A 23,979-nucleotide genomic window follows, 5' to 3' on the forward strand; every position below is an offset into this window, starting at 1 on the left:
GTGCTGTGCCCACTGCCCTGGGCAGCCCGTTCCACTGTCCGACCAGCCCCTGGGTGAAGCCCCTTTCCGTAATACCAATCTCAGATCAAGGGATAGAACTCGTGTTGCATGTTTGAGGCATTGCTGGCCAGGTGCTCTCCCAGGTGCGAAGGCTCTGTGACCCCATCAGCCTCGGGGAGCCGTGCCGGGGACACGCACCGGGTTGATAGCAAGTCAGGACTTTCTACGTTTCCCCGCAAATCTTTCCGTCTGCAACCAGAACGGCGGCTTTTCCCTCCGCTCCGGTTTGCCCCGCTGACACCGGCAGCCCCCGTTCCCTCCCCCGAGCGGGCAGCTCAGGCGCTCCATGCCCGGAGCGAGGGGCGGGCGCGGCCGCCTGGGCGGCGGGGCGGGACGGGACGGGGCGGCGCTCCCGCCGGAGGGCGGCCGGGGCCGGGGCCGGGGCCGGTGGCGGCGGGGGGCGGGCGGGAGCCCCCAGCCGCGGGTCCGCAGCCGCCAGCCCGGCGCCGGGTGCCGCCGCCGTCATGCCGGGACACGGCCCCCCCGCTCCGCTGCCGCCGCCGAGGAAGGTAGGGAGGCGCCGAGAGAACGCTAAGGCGATAGAGCAGCGGGCAGAGGTGCCGCTCCAAAAAAAAATCCCAAATTCCCTCTTCCCTTCCGCGCCCCAACTTGGCTTTTCTTCATCCCGGCTGCAGGGAGGGAGCGCGGGGGCCGCCAGCCGAGTCCCCCCGCGCTCCCGGGCACCGGGAGCCGCTTTCCCGCCGGGACGGGGCGGCTGCTGCTCCCGCCGGGCGCGGGGGGCCGGGCCCGCTGCCGGAGCGCGGCTCGGCCGGGGCTGAGGGAAGACGGGGGCCGCTGCTGAAAAGCTGAGCCGAGCGGGCCGGGAGCGGTGGGGCGGAGGAGCCGCGGCAGCCCCGCCACCCAGCACGGGGCCCCTGAGTGAACTCAGCCCTGCCTCGGTCTCCAGCACAAAACAGAGGAGGAAACGCTAAGCACATTCTTTGGGGGAAGCCCGGGCCCTGCCGGCGCTAACAGCCAGAGCTCTCAGTTCGGCAAACTCCCGAATCCCCGTGTGATATTAGCCCTGCACTTCTCTCTCTCTGCCCTGGATAGCCTGCTTTCCTGCTTTCCCTGGAGCGCCTGCAGTTGTGTGCAGCCTGTGGTTTATCAGGGTGGCATTTCTGACTCCCGGTGGGGATCGGTGGGAGTATTCACCTGTCCCGGCAGAAAAACGCTTTCTTGCCTTCCCGATCCTGTACCCAAGGATGATGAGCGCTAATTGACAGGGAGTTGGTAGAAGGGAATGTTGTTTGGGAACAAGAAGTTACACTTGGCTGCTGTTGTAGTCCCAAGGTGTCAAATGCAAACTGGGACGCAAAACCATGCCAGGTGTATTTGGGACACTTTTAGAGGTTTTGGCTTTTTGAGCGTCCAGTAAGCATGTCGCTTGATGCTTGGTGCTGGAAATGTGATGGTCATGGGGGACTGAGGCTTTCTGACTACTTGGATCTGCACTGGAGCCTCCTCACAGGTGCAGGGACTAAGTGCTAACATGGGCCCTTAATTCTGCTCTTTACAAGAACACATCTTGTTTCCAAGACAGGTCAGCAAGTTGCTCCTGACCCTGAGTTATTCCCAGCCACCTTTGCTCTTGCCATTTAAGTAGTTGTTTAAGTTTTTTGCTTTTGGAGAAGAGCATCTCCAGCCTGGAGCTCAGCTGGGAGGACAGAGATGACCAAAGGGATTTCCATGGGGCCTTTATTTGCTGCTGTGAGGGGAGCTGCTGGTGTTGGTGGTGGATTAAAAAGCTGTTTTCTGTGTTGGCTGCCACCTTACTGACTGCTGGTTCTTGGTGTGTCATAGTGAGGTCCAATAATGTGTACTGGCCCTGTTTTCTGAACCACCAAAAAGGGAGTTGTTACTGCATCCTGGCAGAGGAAAGGAATGCATTTCCTCCACCCTCGTGTTGTGTTCTGAATTGTTGTCATTGGGGTAGTGTTTGTTTGGTGCATGTTGGGTTTGAGGAGTTTTGCTTGGTTGTTGTTTGGGTTTTCAAAATAATCCAAGCCCGTGAAAATGATAACTACTATGTTGGGTCAGGCTTGGAAACAACTGAGAATGGTAAGTATGGAAATGAGAGGAAAGCCACAGGATTTCCCAGGGTAAAAAGGCGCCTTTTTGAGAAACGGAAGAGAAAGCACTGAAAACAAAGGGCGCTGGAGTGGCCAGGGATGCAAAAAGCAGAGGGAGGATTTATGGCTCTGCTGGGACCACTCTGCCTGCGTGGGTGAGAAGGTTGTGTGCTGAAGCCTGGGCTGGCCTTCAGCACGTCCATGTCCCAGCAGTCCACGCAGAAGATTCTCCCTGTTTATCAGCTCAGATCCAAAGTGCAGCGTTCCTTGTAGAGCACAAGTGCATGTGGAGAGTCCCAAAGTGCTGCTGCTTTCAGTACTGCCCCCATCTCACTGCCTGGGAAAGCTTTTGGGACATTTTGTCTGCAAAGACAACTTCTGTGTGTGCTTTCTGTTCTCCAGGAACAAGAAGAACATTTAGATCCTTTGTCAGACACTTACAATAGGCTTGTCTTTCTCCCATGCCTGTTGTATTTACATGTTAGAAATGTTCATTTTGACAAGGAGATAATAAGTAAAGACCCCTAACTGCGTTTTCAGAGATGATCTTGATCCAGGAGTAGCTTTTCCAATGAGTTATTCTTAATATCAGCCATGACAACTAATTCATACAGACAGGACTTAAAATCTCTATTTTGGTGGGCACTCTGGGAGCACAGAAGCAAGCTTGATCCTTCCCCAAGTTTAAGAAATTTGCCAATGAAGTCATCACACAACAGAGCCAGTCTCTTAAAGATAGAGAGATGCTGGGCATTTCAGAAGTGTCTGATAAGTGCCATGTTCTTTTGGATCCCCTGAATGCATCATTCAAAGCAGCTGGTCCTCCCTTCCTTTTGTAACACCTGACATTTATTTCCTGACTGGAACTGTGTGGAAGCTGCTCCTTCCTAAGTGGGGGCCAGACCAAGGGGAGAAAAGGCTGTGTAGTGCACCATTAAACCCATGGGAGTGGAGAAGAACCTGTCTTAAACCCTTGTTGAAGCTGGTTAATTGTGATGATCTCAGGCATTCAGAAGTGGGGTGCAAGCTCTTTAGGGAAGCATTTTTTAGCAGAAGGATTGAAGTACTAGTGGCTGATATGTCTGTTGGCAGGATCCCAAGAGCTGGCTGGAAGAGGCCTCTACTATGAAAGAAATGCTGAAATAGGACTTTTAATGCACTTGCATAGCAGTTCCTTTCAGGCTGAGAAGACTCTCCCGAGGGAAGGAGGGAGTGGGATGGAGCTGGAAAGCAATTTCTTGTTTCATTCAAGTCCTGACAGTACATGAGTGATCCTGGCTTTGCTTAGATACAGCTCAAATAACATTGTGTCTGAGGTATCTGTGAGCACTGTTTCACAACACAAAGGAGGAAAAGAAACAGTGTTTGCTTGACTGTAGCTCTGAAGCGCAGTGGAAAGGGCTACAGCATGTTGATCTTGCTTATGGGATTTTTTTTCTGGTCTTCGCCTTGGAGGTGCTTTATCAGCTCCTGGAAATGAAAGCAAAGGCTGAAATGTGAGGATATGCACAGTGTTTGGGGGTGGCTTCAGCCCAGGTTTTAGTGAAGGTGACTGTATGACTGAGCTCCCAGCCTCAGGAAGGCTGTGCTTTTGAAATGTTGTTGAAATGGCTGTGCTACATTGAAATGTGGCTTCTGCAGGGGCCTTGGGTGACCTTGAAGTGGGTGCCTAAAACCCAGAGTCCCTGGAATTTCTGACCTCTGTGTCCTGGGATCTCTGGCCTCTGCATGCTGGGATTTCAACCGAGGCCTATGTCCTTTGGTGGAAGCTCAGCACAGAGCAGGCTGAGAATCAGTTCAAGGTTGATATAAAGCACTAAGAGGCATCAGCACTGTCTTACATAAATAAATACTTAAGGTCCTATAGGCTGATCCTGTTCAAGATCTCTCCCAGCCTTTACATGGTTCTCCACCCAACTGGGGCAAGGTGCTCTGTGTCTGTGGACATGGGGCTGATGCAGTGAAAGCCATAATTCCCCAGGCCTTTCCTGAGGAAAGCAGTGGATTCTTGCCCACCACTATGTGCCATCACCAGTTTATGTCTTTCAGTGAGCTGTGAACTCATGGCAGCAAGACACCTTTGGGGCTCTGCCATCATGATGGTCCAGTCTGTGCTGTGCTCAGAGACAGCTCTGAGCAGCTCTGAACCCTCTGGTGTGGTTCCAGCCTGTCACCTTTGGAGCTGCTCACAGGGACTGACTGTGCTCTTGGGATAATCCTGGCATGATGGCTGGGGTGATCCTGTCCAGAAACCCCCTCAGTTTGTCCTGCTCTAAGGTAAATACATTGCCTAAATATTTGCTGGGCAAATGTGGGGTGCTCTGTGTGTGTGCAACAAAAACCCCAGAAGAGGGCTCATGGGAAATCTTCCTTGCAAGAGGCTTGAAACACTGTCACTCCTTTCTTGAACACAGATAACATGTATTGGGGACATAATTTCTGTCTTTTTTGAAAACAGTACTATCCCATGGTAAAGCTGAAGGAAGTCAAGCACAGTTGGAAGGGTAGAGGCTTGAAAGAGTAATGTCCTGCTGGAATGAATGCTGTGAGTGCTGGTATAATCTTCATTCTTTGCTTCAGTGCTTTTTCCCCTCCCCAGGTTAGGGAAACCAGCTGCAGCTGGCATACTGTTACTTTCAAGGATTTAGCAAAGTAGATGCAAGAGTTAGTGGTGATTTAAGTGGTGATTTAACTGACTGATTAGGTCAGTTTTTACTGACTAAACTTGTTAGGAGCTAGCACACCTTTGAGGCCTTCTTAAGGCAAGATTCTCATCCCAGTGCTGGGGCACTGCCAGTCAGGTTTGCTTGGGGTCTTCTGGTTTCCTTGTTTTTAATGGCTGGCACAAACAAGAATTGGGCTTGACTGTTACCTGCATGTGCTGTTTGTTACACATGACCTTTGCTGAATGTGAGATGTGTCTGTCTGCCTTCTGACAAGCAGTTCCTTGGCTGGGGTAAGGCTCAGGCTGCTCACTGGAGCAGGAGGGCTGGGAGGGAAATGTTTGCCCTGCAGCCAAGCTGCCATGTCCAGCCTGGGCAGGACTTGCTGCTCCTCAGTCCCCCTGCACTGCAGGCAGGGCTCTGGCTCAGCCCTGTGCTCCTGGGCTGGGAACTGGCAGTGTTTACGTGATGAAAGGGAGCAGAAGATGGCTTTTCCTGAGCTCTGCCTTTGCCCATACATGTGCTGGCCCAGGGCCAGGATGGAAACTCTGTCCTCATGAGCGGAGAGAGGGAGATGGGAGGAGCCAGAGATGAAGAGGGGCCCAGAAGCAGACGGAGTTAAAATAAAAACACCAACTCACAGAGAGAAAAGCCTGTAACAGATGGCCCTGGCCATCCCCTGGGCTCTTCATGCACTTGGCTCCACGTGCAGTGCTGACAAGATCTCATCTAGAAGTGTGAGTAAGGGGCCTGGACCATTTTGGGATGTGTGATGGAAGATCAGAGTAAAAGGCAAAAGGAAGGAAGCTAGACAGGTAAGGCAGCTGTGGGTCAGCTCTCTGTGATGCTTGGAGTGGACTCTGGGACTTGCTGCTACTGGTGCTGCCATGTGAGCCTTTGTAGGAGCACTGCTTTGTTTTCATCCTTTAACTGTGGCCAGTCTTGCCTCCTCTGTAAAACAGCATGGCAAATGCTGGTGGAGGTTTGTTCCACTGCTCTCATTCCCTCTAGAGGGAGGGAGATCTGTTGATCTGAATGGAGCCTAGTGCAAAGATGGATTCTGCCAGGGGATGCTGGCAGCTGTAATTTCCAATGCCCATCTCCTCATCTGGCATCATGGTAAGTAATCAGACTGGCTGAACAGTTCAGCATGTGGGGTGCTGGCCTTGCTTGGAAAGGCTTTGCCTTGGTAGGATATCTGTGCAGGAGACTGTGCCTGGCAGAAAAGCTGGTCTTGGAGAAGCACTCACAAAAGCTTTGCTCTGAGCTCATTTGAAAATCTGGCCCAGACTCTTAAAATGTCAAGAGCTGATGATGGTCAGGGGCAGTTTGAGTGCAGAAAGGTGCCACCTCACTTGGAAGTGGTTGAAAGAGTTCTGGATGAGACCCTGCCAGACCTTGAGACTCCTGATCCTACAGATCCCAGAGAGCAGATGGCTCCTGGCCAAGTTCAGGCACATAAGCTGTGTTTCCAGAAACTTATTGGGGACTCTGGCAACCCACTGGAGAGACTGATTTAGGGAGCAAGACTTGCTGTTTCTTTGTAAGCAGAATAACTTTAAATAGCTAGATGCTCTGTGTTTTAATTAGATTTCCCTTTGGGAATAAAAGTGGTGAAGTGTTTCTGTGCTCCTACTACATTTAAATATTCTGTACTGTGCCCCAAGTCTGGTGAATCGTTTAGGCAGACATGTAGGTCAGGCACATGCTTCAATCCACCCAGTACATCATTCCTGCTCTGGGAAGTTTGGAACTGAACTTCCCACAGTCTGATTGAAGACAGTGATATGCTTTGAGCACAGACTTAAAATAAGCATGTGCTTAGGTATTCTCCTCATCACAAGTGGTCTCTTGCTCGCCCGCTGTATTCTGCAGAATCATTTTGTATAATCATTTTATATTAGCAGCACCCTTGAACATGGATTTTCTCTTCTTACCCTGCAAGGCCTCTTGCTGATAAGCTCTGTTGCTGTGAGCAGTTCAGGTGAGATGCAGTCACAGGCCTGGTATTTTGGAAGCATTGTGGATAGGCATGCATGTGTGAGTGATTAAATCAACCCATCGGGGTGTCATCTGGAGAGGAACAAATGCTGAGCTTGCTCTGCAGGCGGGGGGGAGGATGAGATCCTCCTGTAGTTGTTGCTGAAAGCTTTTCCCCTCTGCAGATGTGCAGCTGCTGCAGCTCTCTGCCAAGAGGCAGCCGTGACTTTCCGAGCTGGGGAACGTGCACACATCTGTTTGCAGGGAGAGCAGCACAGGGCTCAGGGCTCCTGTCCCAGGGGATTGTGTTCTCGTGACAGATAGTGCTGACTGTCATGGAGGGAAATGGCAAATTTCACGGGACACTGAGAGGGCACTTCATAAATATGAGTTTGCTAGCCAGTGTCAGCTAAACACCACCTTTCTAAATTAAAAAGGAAAGAGCTCCCAGAGACTTTTCAAAAGACTGTTGGAGATTTCTCTTTAAAAACATTAAGGCCCTGCAGAAGACGTGTGTTTTCTACATACTAAAATAAAATGTGTTTCAGCTGCAAAGCATGCTGTGATCCCAAAGGCTTCCCTTGTGAAGCCTTTTGGGTAAGAGTTGTGTCTTGGGTTTTCCAGAACTCAGGGTGGCTTACTAGCAAAGGGAAATAAATGCCCCTTACTAAAACTGAGAAGGAAGTCTCTGCATCAGCACATGTAGCGCTTCAAAAATCGACATCTGGCCAAAACCAGACCCTGGGGAATCATCCACAATCTACTGGTCCATGAGAGCTTTTTCCTTGAATTCAGAGAGCTTGGGATTAAGTAACTGAGAATCTGGTTTTCCCTGCCTTGACATGCTACGCTGCGTGTTCAGCAATCCCCAGTCAAATTCTATGAGACAATTTGTTACTCTAAAGAAATGTGTAAGATGTTGAGCTTTTTCCAGATGATGTCACAAGCCATGATCTATCTGGTTTTTGTTTCTCAGCTTTGTCAAACTCTGAGAGAAGCCTGAGAGGTTTCCCACTGGGAAAGCAACACATGGTAACTGTTTTTGCATCAGATTTCTGTCTCTGTCCCCTGAGATTACTGTGAGTGCCTCCACGTAGAGGTTTTGCCATGGTGTCACCTCTCACATAACAGCGCTGTACTTGTGGTGGTGAAGGATTCTGACAGCTTTTGCTGCTTAGTCTGTGCTAAACCTTGCTCCATCAGCATCCTCTTGTTTGCACAGCAAGAAACTTTCCTTATAGAATGATTTTGCTTACTCAAATTCAGTGGGAAACCAAGGGTTTTCCCCTGTTAAATTCATAAATTTCTCCACTAGTCAAAGACAATTTTGGGTATGTTTCAAGGAAAATTAGGATCACCTCTAAAAGGCACAAATTTCATAAAATATTGTCAGAATTTGATGAGGTGTTTTTTTGGTTGCTTGGGGTTTTTTAATAACTTGTTCTGACGTGTAATATATTGCTTCTGTTCCACTTGCTTAATGTTTGTTTGTATGGGGTAAAATAACTTTTCTCATCCAAAGCACTCTGGAAACATTATCAGAAACAGAAACTTGGCATTTTAGAGCAGGGAAGGATTTCAGCTGACCAGCAACCACTGCAGGAATACAAATTCTATCTTTTTCTGTCCTTCAAACCAGTGTTCCCAGATGTCTAACCCAGTCCCTCTTGATATTCTTATGAATTTCATATGGCAGCCTTTCCTTATAATTTTATCATTAATAATAATTTTATTATTATTACTATTATTTTATTATTAATAGAATAAACTAGACTAGACTGAGTTTGGAAGGGACCCACAGGGATCATCTTGCCAAGGTGCCTGACCACTTCGGGGCCAAAGTTAAACTATATTAATAAGGCCATTGACCGAATGCTTTTTACACACTGCAGACATGGAACACAGTCCACCCCTAGGAAATCTGTTCCAATGTCTGGCAGCCCTAGGAAATCTGTACCAATTTCTTCTTGGTAAAGAAATGCCTCCAAATGTCCAGTCTGAGCCTCCCCTGCTGCAGCTCTGAACCATTCCCATGTGTACTACACTGGGTAGCAGGGAGAAGGGCTGAGCATTTCCTCTGCATCTCCCCTCCTCAGAAGCTGTAGAGAGTAATAAGGGGTGTTTTATTTTTAGTTCAGGCTCCTGATCAAGATCTGCTTTTTGAAAAATCAAACCTGACCATTGAGTTTGCTTTCTCTCTGTCTCTCCGTCTCTCTCGCTTTCTCTCTCTCGCTTTCTCTCTCTCGCTTTCTCTCTCTCGCTTTCTCTCTCTCGCTTTCTCTCTCTCGCTTTCTCTCTCTCGCTTTCTCTCTCTCGCTTTCTCTCCCTTTCTCTCTCTCCCTTTCTCCCTTTCTCTCTCTCGCTTTCTCTCTCTCGCTTTCTCTCCCTTTCTCTCTCTCCCTTTCTCCCTTTCTCTCTCTCGCTTTCTCTCTCTCGCTTTCTCTCTCTCGCTTTCTCTCTCTCGCTTTCTCTCTCTCGCTTTCTCTCTCTCGCTTTCTCTCTCTCGCTTTCTGTCTCTCCCTTTCTCTCTCCCTTTCTCTCTCCCTTTCTCTCTCCCTTTCTCTCTCCCTTTCTCTCTCCCTTTCTCTCTCCCTTTCTCTCTCCCTTTCTCTCTCCCTTTCTCTCTCCCTTTCTCTCTCCCTTTCTCTCTCCCTTTCTCTCTCCCTTTCTCTTCTCTCTCCCTTTCTTTCTCTCTCTTTGCCTAGGTAATCACCAACCCATTCTTTTTTCCTGGCACACCAACAGCAGATCAGCTGTTTCACTGTCTCTGTTGCACGTCACTTTTTTTCTTTAACATGTGAACAGTGTATTATTTTAACATGTAACAGGTATTTTTAATGTAGGAGATTTTGGTATGATTTGCTGTGAAATCCTTGAATGCAGAATTAAGCAGAACAATGTATAATGCACCTTTTGTGAAGCAGAGCCAGCATGACTTGGTGATGCAGTGATGAAGCACAGTGAGAGGTGTGGATGAGGTTGTCCAGGAGAACAAGGTGATGGCACTGTCATTGCTCCATTAACTTAAGCTGAGCAATGACCTCAAAATGAGGTCAGGAGTTTTTTTATGCTTTAAAAGAAATTTTGTGGTATTGGTTTTTCAGTTTCATGATTGAATAAAAGAAAATTATAACTCACTACTTGGAGAAAGGTGGCAGGGTAGCCCCATCTATTTTCTTCCCTCCTTTTTTCCCTCCAATAAAATAAATAGGAAGGAGAGAAAGCCTAAATAGTATTTCTGCTCCTTGTAAAGGGAGGGTTTAACACACACCCCCTCAATTTAGCTAAATTTTGGTAAGCAATGTCATTTCACAGTAAAGAACCTGACTCTTGTAAGCTTCCTTCAGATTACCTCAGATGTTTTCTTGAAAGTTTCTCTCTGTTGAGTTTGGGGTTTTTTGGGGGCATACTGAATTTAGATCAAACTTGGCAAAAATTATTTAAGTTAGTCAGAAACCAACTAAATAAGTAATTTACTCATCCAGCAGCACTTAAATCTGTTTGTGATTCATGCAAATTGAATTGCTGAGACCATGCAGCTGTATTTCAAGTATGTGAGTGCATCTTGACCAGATAAGTTATTTTCTGGAGCATTTCTGGTCAGGTAAGAGAAACAGGCACTTTTACTCTGTGGTTCAGAGTTTGTGAGATGCTATTTCAGGAGGAGAGAGTACTTTTAGGGCACAAATCACCTCTTGGGAGTATTCTCAGTTTTATATGATAATTATATTTCAAAACACTGTGCATCTCTAATATTCTTTTTGCTTGGGAAGGCATATAAGCAAAGATAACTTCTTGCTAAGCTACTTTCAGGGCTGAAATTTCTCCTGTGTCATACTTATCATTTTAACATCAATGCAGTGAACCCACTTAGGAGATTCTTATTAAGTAGATGCTATGCAGTCTGAACATTTGAGTTATTACATGCTGAAGAGATGGGAAGAAGAATGCCTACTTGAATGCCAAACATTTTTCTTACCAACTAAGAAGTAAATCAGGTATAGCATTACTTAAGTTCTTCTTGTTCCTCTTCTAATAGAATAAAATGTTTGGGGAATTTCCCCCAAAAAGATCAAGTTTAGATTTAGTTTTCCAGTTACGTCTGTAGACATTCTCTTTTCAGTTAAGAAAACACAATTGTTATCAAATATCCATTGTATTCAACTGCAGATAACTGAGGCAGCATTGGGCAGCTTCAACCTTTGTATAAAGAACGTGGTTCTGATGAAGAATATCTAAAAAAATATAATCCAGAAGAGGGGAGATTTAGCTTACATGTTAGGTGGAAATTCCTTATTGTGAGGCTGGTGAGGCACAGCAAGAGGATGCCCTGCCCCTGGATGTTGGGGATGCCCATCCCTGGAAGTGTTCAAGGCCAGGCTGGATGGGGCTTTAAGCAGCCTGATCTAGTGAATGTTGTCCCTGTCCATGGCTGGGGGTTTGGAACCGGATGATCCTTAAGGTTCCTTCCAACCCAAAGCCTTCTGTGATCTAACTGGCCTGTTCATAGAGTGTTTAATCTATGGAAAATGTGCATTTGCTGCAATGGCCATCTTCTACAGAGGGAAAAAACCCAGTTACAGACAGACCTCTTTCCTGAGCCAGATCTTCAAAGCTGAGCATGTAAAGCTGTTGCTTTTGGGACAGTGGGGACGGGAATTTCACAGAGGAACTTGCAAATCATCAGGGTGTTATACCAGGTGGGTCACTCTAGTGCTGGCCCTTTACTGTAGGAGACCTCATCTCTTGCCCTGCAGGAAACCTTTCTATTCTTTAAACATCACATGAGAACCTGTAAGGGTTGTCCCATCCCATCCAAAGAGGTTTTATGGACTTGAGCAGAGGGGGGCTGTGCTTGTGTTTCTGTAGGTACCCCTGTGCTGGGGCTGAGCAGAAATGAGGTGAATGTGGAGGGTGAAATGGAAGCCACACCACAATCACTGCAGTCACCTTCAGTGCAGCTGGGATTTCCCCTTGCATTGGACTGGAAATGGCATCTTTATGAGCATTTAAGACGAAAGGGGATGATGTTTATTGAATAGCTCAGGGGATAGGGCTTCTGCAAAGGGTTTAACTCCAGAAGATTCCTACTTTGATATTTTGTTCTGAGTCCTGTAAAACGTTCCCTTGTGAAACGCAGTCAGTGCTTTGTAGTAGTGAGTTTTTCCTGTGCACAGTAAACAGTGTCAGGGCCCAGTCCAGCACAGCATCCAAACATCTTGGGTGGAGTATGCCCTGGTGGTTACCCTGGAATACAAAACTTGGATGCACATTCTCTGGGTTGGAAGCTTATGTACAAATAGCTCTGCTTCAGCTGTGAGATAAGGACTGATGGAGACAATTGTACACGGGTGCTCTGCTTTTGCTTCATTATCCAGCAGTGAGATGTATGTGAAAGAAAGTAAACAATGGAAATTAAAGTCCTTTATGTGTGTATTGGCTTTAGCACATCCCTTGGAAGAGAGTAGTGAACAATATGTGCCTGCTTGATAACTCTCCAGTCTCTAGGATTTCTGCTGCAAGAAGCCCAAAGGAACACTTCAGCAAAGGAAAAAAACAAATCTCCCAAATAAATGCTTTCAGTATTTCTCACTTTTCTTTAGTAGTTGATTGGTTGGTTAGTGTTTGATTTAGTTATGAAATAACTTTAAGCTTTTCAAAAAATTGTACCCTGATCTCTGAAAGTGGAATGAACCTGAGAAGAAAATATTTTCCTTTTCTAATAGTGAAAATTTACAGCACTCATTGGTGGCAGCATTATTGGTGGATTCATGGCTTCCATGGAGCTGTTGAAGTTTGTTAGGCACTGCAGAATGACAAGGGACAAAAGACAGTAGATATGTGTTGGGGATAGCATAATTATATATCTTGTTTTGGCAGCTATTTTTTACTGCTTCCTTGCTGAGCAGTTGCAGAAAGGCAAAAAAGTATCACTTGGGGAGGAAAATGTCTAGTAATAATCTTTTGAAAGATACTTTTTGTTGTTATTTTCCACAGAGAAAATGAGAGTGGTTACTCACTTTTACAGTAATTGATGATCTGTTATCATAGGATTATCCAGATTTGGGATTACAGGAGGGCTCTACTCCAGCCTCCTTCTCAAATAGGTTCAGGTCTGAACTCTGTTTGCTCAGGGCTTTGGTTGGGTCTTGAAAACCTTCAGTAATGGAGACAGCAGGGCTGCTCCAGAGCTCTCTTTTCCTCATGGTGAAAAGAGCTCCTTTATCCCCATAGTCAAAAAAAAGACTTTTCCTTATATCAAGTCTCTATGTTCCCTCTCATCTTGTCTCTCATCCCACCAAGAGAAAAACAGCCAAGGAATTTGCTTCAGGTCACACTGTGCTACACAATGGTTTTGTCTTTATGAGAAAAAAAATTATTAAAAAGTCACAACAGAATGTGGAAACCTGTGTCACACCTCTGAAAGGGACAGGGCACACAGGTGTCTGTTCAGACCTGGACATGCTTAGGTTTACAGCATCACTGTGTCAGTCTGTCCTCCAAGCTGCCAGATGTGAAGAAGCTCTTTAGACATATGTAGAGTAATTATTTCTTCTGGAAGTTCCCTTTTCAGGGCTGTGATCTCTTATCTGAGACATCTCCCACATTTTCCTGGGAAAAATCAAGAGCACATTTCTCTGCACCTTGGTGCACCTACACAAGCTCTGCCAGCTCTGTGGAGCTGGATCTAGCACGTGGAGAGCAGCAGAGCTTGCGTAGGTGAACGAAGATGCAGAGAAATGTGCTCTTGATTTTCCCATCCATACCTAGACCTGTCTCCTGTTGCAGTCAGCAGAAGAGGAATGTGTGCTTACAATTCTTTGAAAATGTTAGCTGCTTCTACAGTCACGGAATCATTTGGATTGGCAGAGACCTCCAAGATCATGGAGTCCAACCATTAACCTAAAGCAGCCAAGTTGGCCACCACACCATGCCCCTAAGAGCCACATGAATACAATGTGGAGCTAATTCAGTCAAAGCTGGGACTTATTTGGGAGTTAAAATAAGGAGATGGAATTGCAAGTGTAAGTGCAAGCCTAGTAGGAATGTTTGTTAAAAAAAAAAATTTGATCCTCGGTTGTGAAAATGGGTCTTAAACTTCAAAGTCATGTAGTCACTTTTGAAAATGTTACCCTTCTCTGTTTTATTTCTTTCTTTCCCTGGGGCTTTTCTACCACATAAAGTGGCAGAAGAATGTGCCACCAAGCCATCATGATATTTTTCCAGCATTTTTGCCTGGCAGTACCAGGAGACCCAATCTTTCCCCCACTCTCTCACAAAGCTTTATGATCAGAGGCTGTACTGGAGCCCCTGGGGCAGAATGTAGGGATGGTTATGGATGGTTACCTGCAGCACACTCCTCCTTATGCTCTGCCATTTGCTGGGCTTCTGCTGGGGCTGGGGAGCCTTGGAAGAGCCAAGGGCCATTCTTTGCGTTGTTTTGTGCTCAGGTTGCCAAATTCCTGGTTATGGAGAGGGTGTGGGTGGACAAGCAGCACAGTGATGTGGGTTGATTTTCTCTCTGTGTCACTGTCCTGTCCGGGTGCCCGTGCTGGGAACCCTTGTGCTGCTTTCCATCACCCTCCAAACCCCTGCTGTGCCCACCATCACCCTGTCAGGGAGGAGGTACCAAACCACCTGTGGAAGGGTGGAGGAGGAAGAGCGATTTTTCCCTAGGATTTGGGGGTTTGGTAGGGCTTTTTTCCCCGCTTTTATTGGCCCTGAGTGCAGTGACCGCTTAACCACAGGGAACGGGCCGGCTCCCTCCCCCACGCTTCCTCTCCCTGGCAAAGCAAAGTCACTCAGGTTTCCTCCCAGCTCTCAGCTCCATTCCCCTCCATACAAAAGGAAAGGAAAAACTGCTCCCTGCACGGGCAGATGGCCGACTGTTTCCTGGCAGCTCCGCTCACTGTCCTTTTTCCCATTGTCCTGACACAAACACATGCACGCACACACCCACCGAGAGCGGCTTTCCTTCTGGAAAAATAAATAAATGCAAGCTCTCTTTGCAGAGGTTTATTCCTCCTTGGAGCTGTGTGCTGGCCAAATCTTGGGCAGCTCCCGTGCTGCCTGGCCCTGCTGTCTGCCAGGGGATGATGTGCTGTGCCGAGGTTGGAAGGGTTCCATACAGAATAAGGTCTGCCATAAACAGGTTCTGCCTTAGTGATGGCCAAGATATGTGGGAGAGTGAGGGTGGGAGCAAAGAGGAGCTTGGAGGAGACAGAGGGAAGCAGGGTCTGCTGAACCCAAAAGCAATCTGTTGGTGACTCTTTGCTTGAGCTCAGAAGGTGATGCTTGATAGGGACAGGCTGTAGTGGGAGGTCATGGACTTGGGGTGGGACTTGGACTATGGGAAGGTCTCATGGAGCGTGCAGATGGTGCCCCAAGGTTGTGGTGATGGACACTTCAGGAAGCTGTGTGCTAAATCCACATCAGGAGGGACGAGTCAGCATCCTGCAGGGTGAAGGCCACCGAAGGAGAGATCTGCTGAGGCTCCATTTGTCTCCCTGATGATAACTTATTTTGGAAGAAGTTGAGGTTCTTCTTTTTAATGCTCTCATTTCCTTTCTGAATGTGAGACAATTTGTCTTCCTGCCAGGAAACTCTTTGCAGAGTTGCTCCTCGAAGGGACCTCTTTAGGTCCCATTTATGTTAGAATAGCAGAGATTATCTCACCACATCAAAAATGAATTCCAGTGTGGTTCATGAGCTGAACACTATTTTTTAGTGACAGGTTATTTCCTATGCTGTCAAATGTTTGGGTTTCTTATAAGCATAATAACCCTGAATTCTTTCCAATTCTTTTATTTACTGGTGTAGTAGGACTAGTATGTTTGTAACACAGCACTCCAATCAAAGGAGGGAAAAGCACCTACATCACCTAGCTGCACTGGTAGAAATGAGTATTTGGCAATTTCTCCTTGACTTTGTTCCAGTTCCACTGCATCTGGTGGAATCCTGTCTGCCTCTGTGGCTGATAGATGATTCTGCTGGCAGATGTGTGCTTGTGTGAATCTAGTCCATATTTCTTTTGTTTTATTATGTATTGACCACAGTCATCTTCTCTGTGGGTGCTTTCAAAGCCAAACAAACCAGGTATTGGTCACCATCTCCACTGATGTAATCTGCAGGCAAGGACACACCACCGGTGTCTTCTTCAGCCTTGACTTCAAGTAACTGAATTTTCATTTATTAGGCTGAAAAGCAAAAGCAAATATTATCACCCTTCAAAGGGGATGAGGAACCCCACTGTGTACACACAAATGCTCACACAAGACCTTAAACACAGAGAGATGATCTAGTATTGCCAGGTGCTGTCCCAGAAGGGGTGTCCTCTACTCCTGCCCTCACTTCCCAGGGTCTTGGTTTCCACATCTGGAATTACAGGTTTTTTTCAACCTTTTTTTTATTACTTCCTTGTAGAAAGCATAGCATTAAGCATTGCAATCATTTTAGCAGCCAGGTTGGAAAATACTGAATCATTCTCTTCCTTTCCATGTGAATTTTTTCTTACTATTTGTTAACCTACCTGCAGGAGTTAAGACTCATCATGTCTCTAAGCAGTCATACAAACCATCCTTGCCACCAGGATGAAAAGCAGTATTTACCTTCTATGCATGCAGGACTAAATCTGTGACTGGGGGCAGTGAGTTAGAAAAAGAGTGTTTCTGGGTTTTTTGACAGGGTCGTGAAACATCCCACCACTAACCCTGAAAATGCTGTGTTTTTCAGCTGAGGGTGTGTCTGCCTGAAGGAAACTGAAGAAATGTTGAATACCCTTTGAGTTTTGTTTTTTCTGTCTGTTATGTGTTTAGAGGGAGGAACAAAGAGAAAATAAAACAATGGGATATGTGGGACAAGCTTAATAATAGTGGGTGCAACGAGCCCCACCTTTAACAGAAGACAATTCATATTGTGAGACCCTGTTTTTGATTACTGTCTTCAGGTCAAGATTTTATTTTTGTTTCAGTCTGCACTTTTCCATGCTGAGCATTGCCTCTGGCTGAATCACTTTTGAAAGCCTTCAGTCAAAATGGTTCAGCTGTTTTAGCATGGAGCCTGGGGAGAAAATTGTTGCTGCTTCCTCCCTGTTTGAAAAGAAAATCAGACTTTTCTTTTGTGAAAACTTATCTTCTGCTTTGAAACAGAAGTGCTGTTTGGATCAGGAATTTGTCCTTTCCCATTCCTGAATCATCTCTACCCTAACTTTCCAGGGCTCTGTGGGAAGACAGTTTCAGCTGGAACATGGTCAGCAGAGGTTTTTAGAGCTACCTTGTTACCAGATATGCTGTCCTTCCAGCTCCTGGTGTCAGGCAGGTGATGCTGGTGATACCCCTGTGGAGCTTGACCTACAGCTTTCAGCAAATGGTTGGTGGAGGGAAGTAATGGACAAGAGGTGAGAGTTGTTTCTCAAGGGTCCATCTGCTTTTCTACAGAATAAGGATAGTCTCAGGATGAAGCTGAGACCTGGGGTAACCCCCTGATATTGCCCACAGCAGGTCCTGCTGGCTCCCTCTTCTCATTGCTGAGGGTTAACTTCTTTACGAGCAGAGTCTTGTTGTCAGCCCTGGCAAGGGGGATTGGAATTCAATGATTTTCAAGGCCCCTTCCAGCCCAAATAATTCTGTGATTCCTTCCATGTGTTTCAGTGCTCATTAGGTTTTCCCAGACAGGTGACTGATGTTGCTATCTGAGCAGAAAATGGTTGTGCTTCCTCCCCTTTTATTTCTTTGCTGGTTTAGGGAGCTGAACCAGGCAGCTTGTGAGCCCATCCTAGCTTGAAAAGGCTTTACAAGCATGGGAGGTGATACAAAGCAAAAGTAGGAAGGGAGGAAAAAAGTAGGCACACCCTTAGTAAATGGCGGCCATCAGATGTGATCAGGCATGTCTTTTACCAAGGGCAGGGATGGGACCACCTTGCTGGCAGCCAAGGGAGGAGCAGGGCAGGCCATGAACCATGGTAATCCTTTCAGTCAGGTTAAAGACATGTGAGCAGGCAGAGTTTGTTCTGTGTGCTCAGAGAGAGAGAAGGTCAGTAGACCGAATTAGATCATAAAATTAAAGACATGTCCTAGCACCCAGCACAGCTTTGCTGGACACAGCCAGTTCCTGCATTCCCGGCACTGCAGCCTTGTTCCCCTGACGTGGGGTGTTGCACAAAGGCAGAGGTTCTGGTACGTCCATTTCACTTGGGGTTTTTGGAAATACAGTTTGTTTTGACACATGGGATTCTCCTGACCCCCTTGTAAGCCCTGTGGTGTAAAATATGATAGATCAAAGGGAAAAGTTAGAATGGAGTGGGGTGAGGGCAGTAGGAGGCTGTGTGGGATCTGGCGCTAAAAGATACTGTAGGAGCATGTCACTTCCCAGTCCTTGGTCCTTTATCGATATGTTTTGCATAAGTTTATCCTGCTTTTTTCTCTTTAACAAGTGACTTGGCCCTGATTCTCTAGAATTATCTACAATCAGCATCCCATTACAAGTGGATGAACTGAGCAATCCTGCTGGCGGTGTCCTCCATCTTCACGAGATTCACGTGGCCAGGACAATCAGTGTCTGCAAAGAGGTCACCTTGCCCTAAGCTGACTGTGCCCAGCACAGGATGGCAGAGTAGCTGAGGTCGGAAGGCACCTCTGGAGGTGGCAAGTACAGCCCCATGCTACGAGTGTGGTCATGTAGAGCAGCTTGTTCGGGACATTGTCCAGTTGGGTACTGGGTATCTCCAAGGACAGAGCCTCCACTATCTCTCTGGTCTTGGTCACCCTCTTGGTAAAAAGGTTTTTCTCCATGAGTAAGCTGATTGATCCTTTCTAAGAAGCCCTGCTGCTGTGGAGGTGGCCCATCTGCAGGACTGACCAGGAGAGGAAAGAAGAGGACTTTGTGTAAGTTGTCTGAGGAGAAGCTGTTCAGGCTGTCAGCTAGGGAAGGCTCATGGCACGTGTTGTGGAGCTCAAGTTTGGGAAACCTGTCCCTTGCTGCTGGGCTGGTGCTGGGCACCTCCAGTCAGGGACTTCTCTACTGTAGCACCTTGTTTGACCAAGAGAGCCTCTCCTGGTGCCCATCTCAGCTCTGGCTGCATCCCTGCTTGGCTGTGTCCTCCCTGCTGAGCAGGGACTCCCTCCCTGAGGTGACACTCTGCCAGTGGCCTCAGGAAGGCAGCGTGCTCGTGCTGGGGACGTGGACACTGCTTGGTGCTGGGGCTGTGTGTGTGTGAGCACAGGCACGCATCCTCATGCCTGCTGCTTCCCCCAAAGGAAAACAGGCTCCAAACAGAGCAAGGGCTGGGGGAGGGAGCCTTGAAGGCTTTAACTGTTGGTTTCCCCTTACTCATGTTTTTCCTGTTAGTGTTTTGTCTTCTTGGCATCCTTCCTGTTCTTTATATGTGTATATATGTTATATATTGTTGCCTCCTTGTTGCTGTCTTTATGCTGCAGCCTTTGTTGTGTAAAGCACCGGAGCTGGGAGATGTGACTTGTAGGCTTTGGCTGCTCAGAGTTACCCAGGTTTTGGTAAAAGAAAAACATGTCTGTTTTTCTTCATGGAGGAGAGTTGGACCAGCTGCAGGTTGTTCCTGTTGCTGTGAAGCCTTGCTGTTCATATGCACCAGCATATGTGCTGTTCATGTGCATCAGCAGCATATGTGGACATGGATGAAATTTTTGGGAGGTGCAGAGTAAACAGAGCAGAGGAAACCATGAGATACGGCCTCCAGCAGGCAGCAAGGGTAATACCCAAAACCACAAACAAAACTGCAAAGAAGGGAGGCCTGGTTTGCTGACCTCAGAGACAAGACCTCAGGCTCCCCGTGTGTGACCTGTGTGCTGGCTGTGTGCATTTCCAGTAACATGGACTGCAGGGCCTTTGCGCTCCCCTGGCTTTTGTCATCGTCTGGTGGCTGCACCAAGTGCAGTGGGCAAAGCTGGTGTCTTCCTCTCCCTAGAGGTGTTCTTCTGGAAGCCTTCTCTGCCCTCTGAGGGTGGGAGTGTGCCTCTCTTTTATCCACTGGTTGCTCTGGAAACATCACATAGTATCCCGTGCCCTGAACCAGATGTGCGCACTCCAAGAGCGTTTGGATCGGAAGTGGGGAAGAGGGCACTGGGGAAGGGGGGCGGGAGGAAAACTTAAATTAGAAGAAAGCCAAACAGCTATTGCTGGAGACAGATGATTACAGCTCATGTCAAGGCTGTTTCCTGCATGCCAATGATAGATCAGTAAACAAACGCCTCTCTGCGAACACAAAGCAGGCAGGAACTCTGTTTGGAAGAGAGAGGTCGGGGTAGGTCTCCCTTCCCTTGGTAGCAGGAAGCCCCTATCACATGGCCCTGGGAATTGTGAGGCCGGGTGCATGTGGGAGATATGCAGAGAGGCTTCTGCTGGGAGACTTCACATCCTTCCCAGGGCCCAGCCAACAGGTTTCAGAGTTCCCTCCCCTCCTTTCCTCCCGCCTCCTCCCCTGTCCTTCCTTTCCCAGTTTAATTTTGAAACACTATCAGACGACTGCTTTGTTCCCCCAAACAATGGCAGAGAATGAATTGCGGTGGCAAGGTTCTCCAAATGGGGCTCAGTACCTTCTCTCCCGTTTCATGGCCTTGATGTCCTGCTCCAGGATGTAGTGCCAGGTGCAGTGGCCTCAGGCTCTGGTTCTGCGGGGCTGTGCCTCCCATTGCTGGTAGAAAGTTCTTGTGTGAGTTTTAGAGAAAGCAGCAACCTGCCAAGAAGTACCAGCTTGATGGGTGTGTGTTTGTCCTCCTTGGGTCTCCTGCTAACAGAACTCAGCCCTGCTTGTTTCTTCTAGGCAGTTTGTAGGGTCACATTGCTCGTGAGGCAGGAAAGCAAAGCATTTCAGATAACACTTCTCAGCCTCTGGCAGGTCTCCCTTCCCCAGCCTTGCACAAGCTCTTTTGTGCTCTCTCCCCTCTGCCCTCCTGTGCACACAACCTCATTACCTCCCTTGTAGCAGACTGGGTTTGTGTTGGGCCTCTTCCATGTGCTGCTTTGTCAGAAACTCTCAGTGAGCTGTAGCAAGTCACAGAGGTGTTCAAAGGGCCTGAGCCAGCACACAGGGTAGGGTGTAGTTGATTGTAGGAGAGATGTGGGCAGTCAGGAAGGACAAGAGTTCCCTTTGCCCTTACAATGAACTGTCATGTTGGCTCTGGGTGTCCTGTGGAGCCAAAACTTGGAAAACAAAAGTAGATATTCTCTGTCTGCTGGAGGCAGTTTTCCATCATTGCCATCACAATTCCTCTGCTCGGGTGTTGGCAATGCCTGTGGGTCAGGCCTGTGAGTTATTTCTAGTGATCTTATTATAGGTAGAGATGATCATATCACCTCTGAAGCTCATCTGGGTGTGTGCTTGGCCCTAGAAAATTATTTGATTGTTGGACTTAGTGAGAGGTACCATATTAATTTCTGCTGTTTTATTCCAGAGGTCACTCTTTTCCTCTCATTGTCTTCTAATGTGTTTGGATGAATATTTACTCTTTTGAGCAGAACCAGCTAACATGCTGCAGTGATCCTCTAGGTGATGCTGAGGGCACCGTGTGTGCCCTGCTGCTCAGAGGGAAGGCACTGCTGCCCGTGGATCTCTTAGGGATGACTTCACTCCCTAAGCAGTGTGTGTTGTCAGTGAGGGTGTTAGTAGGTATCTGGCTATTGTCACAGCTTTGGAAGCTCCTGGACCACCTTTTAATCTGCCTAGTATGTGTTGCTTTGGTTACTCCAGCCACACTTGTGCCTGGAAGGGACAGACCTTGGTTCCAAGTCATGCTCATCTGCTGCTGGCAGTGGTGCTCCTTTCCCGTGAGACTCTTGCAGCACTCAGCTGCTGCTTTGTGGCTCACTTCTGCAAATCAGGGCTCATGGAGTCTGTCCCATCCACCACAGAGGAAGAAACAAGTGCACCTCTTAGTCTGTATGATCTGCTTTTGGCCTGTCCCACAGGAGGCCTGCCAGGGAGCTGACTGTGCCGAGCATCAGCACACATCTGCTGGTACCCAGATGTTCCTTTTCAAACAGGGCTTGTTCTTGGGCTGCTGGAAAAGGCTGAGAGATGGAGTTTCCTGATGGGGAAACTGGGTGATCTCATGAAGACAGAGGAGTGCATCCCCAGTGAACATTTGATGTTTCAGCAGAGCCACAGGGATTGTGTGTGAGGACACAAGAAATGTATTTCTCACCACTAAAGGCGGTGACGAGGAGCTGCAAGGCACCAAGTGAGTGCTGAATGAAGAGACTGTCCCTGCTCTAGGGATGTTGTAAACCAAGTGCAGAGCAGACTGTGTCGCAGCTTTGCAGGAATCTGCTTTGGCTGCCTGGGTGAGTCATTCTTTGGCCAAGGCCATGAGTATGGTTATTTTTTCATTATTTTCAATCCATAACAGTTAACGGATGGATGAATAGATTTTGGTCCTTGGGCTGGTAAATTTTCTTGACAGTGTTGCAAAGCTGCTCTGTGTCTAGAAGTGAAGTGGGTGCTTGTTCCAGTTACTAATGAGGGAGAGAAGCCAAGGGGGTTTATTGTCTGGGAAAAGAGAGTCTGCTAAATGGTTAGCAATGAGCTGCCCCGAGTGTGTACACATTGAGTTGACCCAGAGTTCACTCCTCGCCTCAGGAACATTGCCAGTATGGAATAAAAGGAGGGAGAGAAAACTGTGAACAAACAAAACCGATTTCCCCCGCCCCCCTTTTTCCTTTCTCTGCCCAAAAACTTGAACAGTGGAAACGAGAGATCCTTTTGTTCTTTCCTGTTTCTGGTGTGGTGGGCTATATGGTTTTTTAATGACAAGAGGCATTTGGTCTTGTCAAATGCCAGGCATGGCAGGGCAGCCTCTGGCAGAGCAGCCAGTGAAGATACCTGAGAGACTCTTCCAAGTATTGCCTACAAGATGGTGAGCCTGTTGTCATTGCAATGCTTTAGAGCAGGCTGACCACCCTGATAAGTGAGCAGAGATGGTGCTGCAGAGTAACTGAGTAATTCTTCCATTTTCTATTTATCAAAAAGAGCATTGCAGGCACAATAAAATGGAGATGGCGTCTGTTGCATTGACTGGGTAGCTGTGGCACTCAAAGAGAGAGACAGTCATTCCAAGAGTGCTGGAAATCATGAGGCAAAGAGAATGACTCATTTTTGTGAATGATTTATCTTATCCCCACAAGGAGTTGTCCTCTGAAATGAGATCAGTAGCAGGCTAACATGGCCCACCAGAGAGAAGACCAGTGGCTGCAGTGCAGTGTCTCTTCAGGCTAAAATGTTTTCCCAAGTTTTTCTTTAGGCTAAATTGTTTATCCCAAGCTTCAAATGTTGTGACAGGGTTGTATGTTCAGCAGCCACTTCAGACTTGTGGCCTTAACACAGGTTGTTATAAAATTGGTTTTGGCTTAGTCTTCTGCAAGGGGAAAAAAAAATCTAAATCTGATGAGATTTTGACAGCAATAAAAGCCTTCTTGAAATGTTCTCCATATTTAATTCAAGGTGCAGCAATTGATGCTGAGTCAAAGACAATTTTTGCCCTCAAAAACTGTCAGCTCCTCACTGGGCTTCTGAGGGGTGTTGCTGTCACCCCTCTTCCCGTTTAGCAGGGATGGGGAGGAAGCCTGGGCTGTCCTCAGACAGCTGTCATGTCTTGCTGCAGCTCCTCTCCTGGATTTCAAGGAGAAATGTGTGTGTCTGTGTGTGGAGAAGGAAAAGAGAAGGATGCTGAGCAGAGAGCAATGCTTCTTCCTTGTGTCTGTCTGCAGGTGACCTGCTGCCCTGCTGTGTGCTGACATGATGACAGCAAGCAAGGCGGCCGATGTGAGCAGCACGTCTGGGGGTGCTCTCTGCAAGTCTGGTGAGAGGTGAGAGCTTTCCATGTTCCACTGTGCTTTGCTTGTCTTTATTGTCCCCAACACAAAGGAAGGAAACCTTCTGTCCCTCTCTGCTCCCACATTAAAACACACCCCATAGGTCCCATCTTGTGTTTCTGTGTGTTAAATCATCCAGTCAGACTTCTAATGTTCCAGACTCACAGTGCTGGAAAAGGTCTGCCCCAAGGCAAGACCACTTGTGCTGATGATATCTGTGCCAATGTTTGCCCTGCCTGCACTGGAAGTCTTTAAGCCTGGAGACTCCTCAGAGTCCCCCCCCATTGCAGGATCCCTTCTGCTCTGAGGTCCAACCACCATGGCACTGTGATGCCTGAGCTGGGAAAGCTGGTGGTGCTCAC

The 23,979-nt window shown here is 47.6% G+C and overlaps 1 protein-coding gene across 2 annotated transcripts in view; it reads left to right on the forward strand.

Moving 5' to 3' along the window:
• The first annotated feature begins 386 nt into the window (after nt 1-386).
• Nucleotides 387-23,979, forward strand: part of DENND2A (DENN domain containing 2A) — a 57,896-nt gene continuing 34,303 nt past the window's right edge. The window contains exons 1-2 of one of the 2 annotated variants that reach the window (XM_054631075.2): nt 387-569; nt 23,513-23,611. In XM_054631075.2, coding sequence (XP_054487050.2) covers nt 23,541-23,611 — 71 coding nt within the window. In that variant the 5' untranslated portion in view covers nt 387-569; nt 23,513-23,540. Of the gene's footprint in view, nt 570-23,512; nt 23,612-23,979 lie in introns of those variants that run through there. The other variant, XM_077178341.1, reaches the window with a different exon arrangement.

The sequence above is a fragment of the Agelaius phoeniceus genome, chromosome 5, assembly GCF_051311805.1.
Source record: "Agelaius phoeniceus isolate bAgePho1 chromosome 5, bAgePho1.hap1, whole genome shotgun sequence".
NCBI classification, from domain to species: Eukaryota; Metazoa; Chordata; class Aves; order Passeriformes; family Icteridae; genus Agelaius; species Agelaius phoeniceus.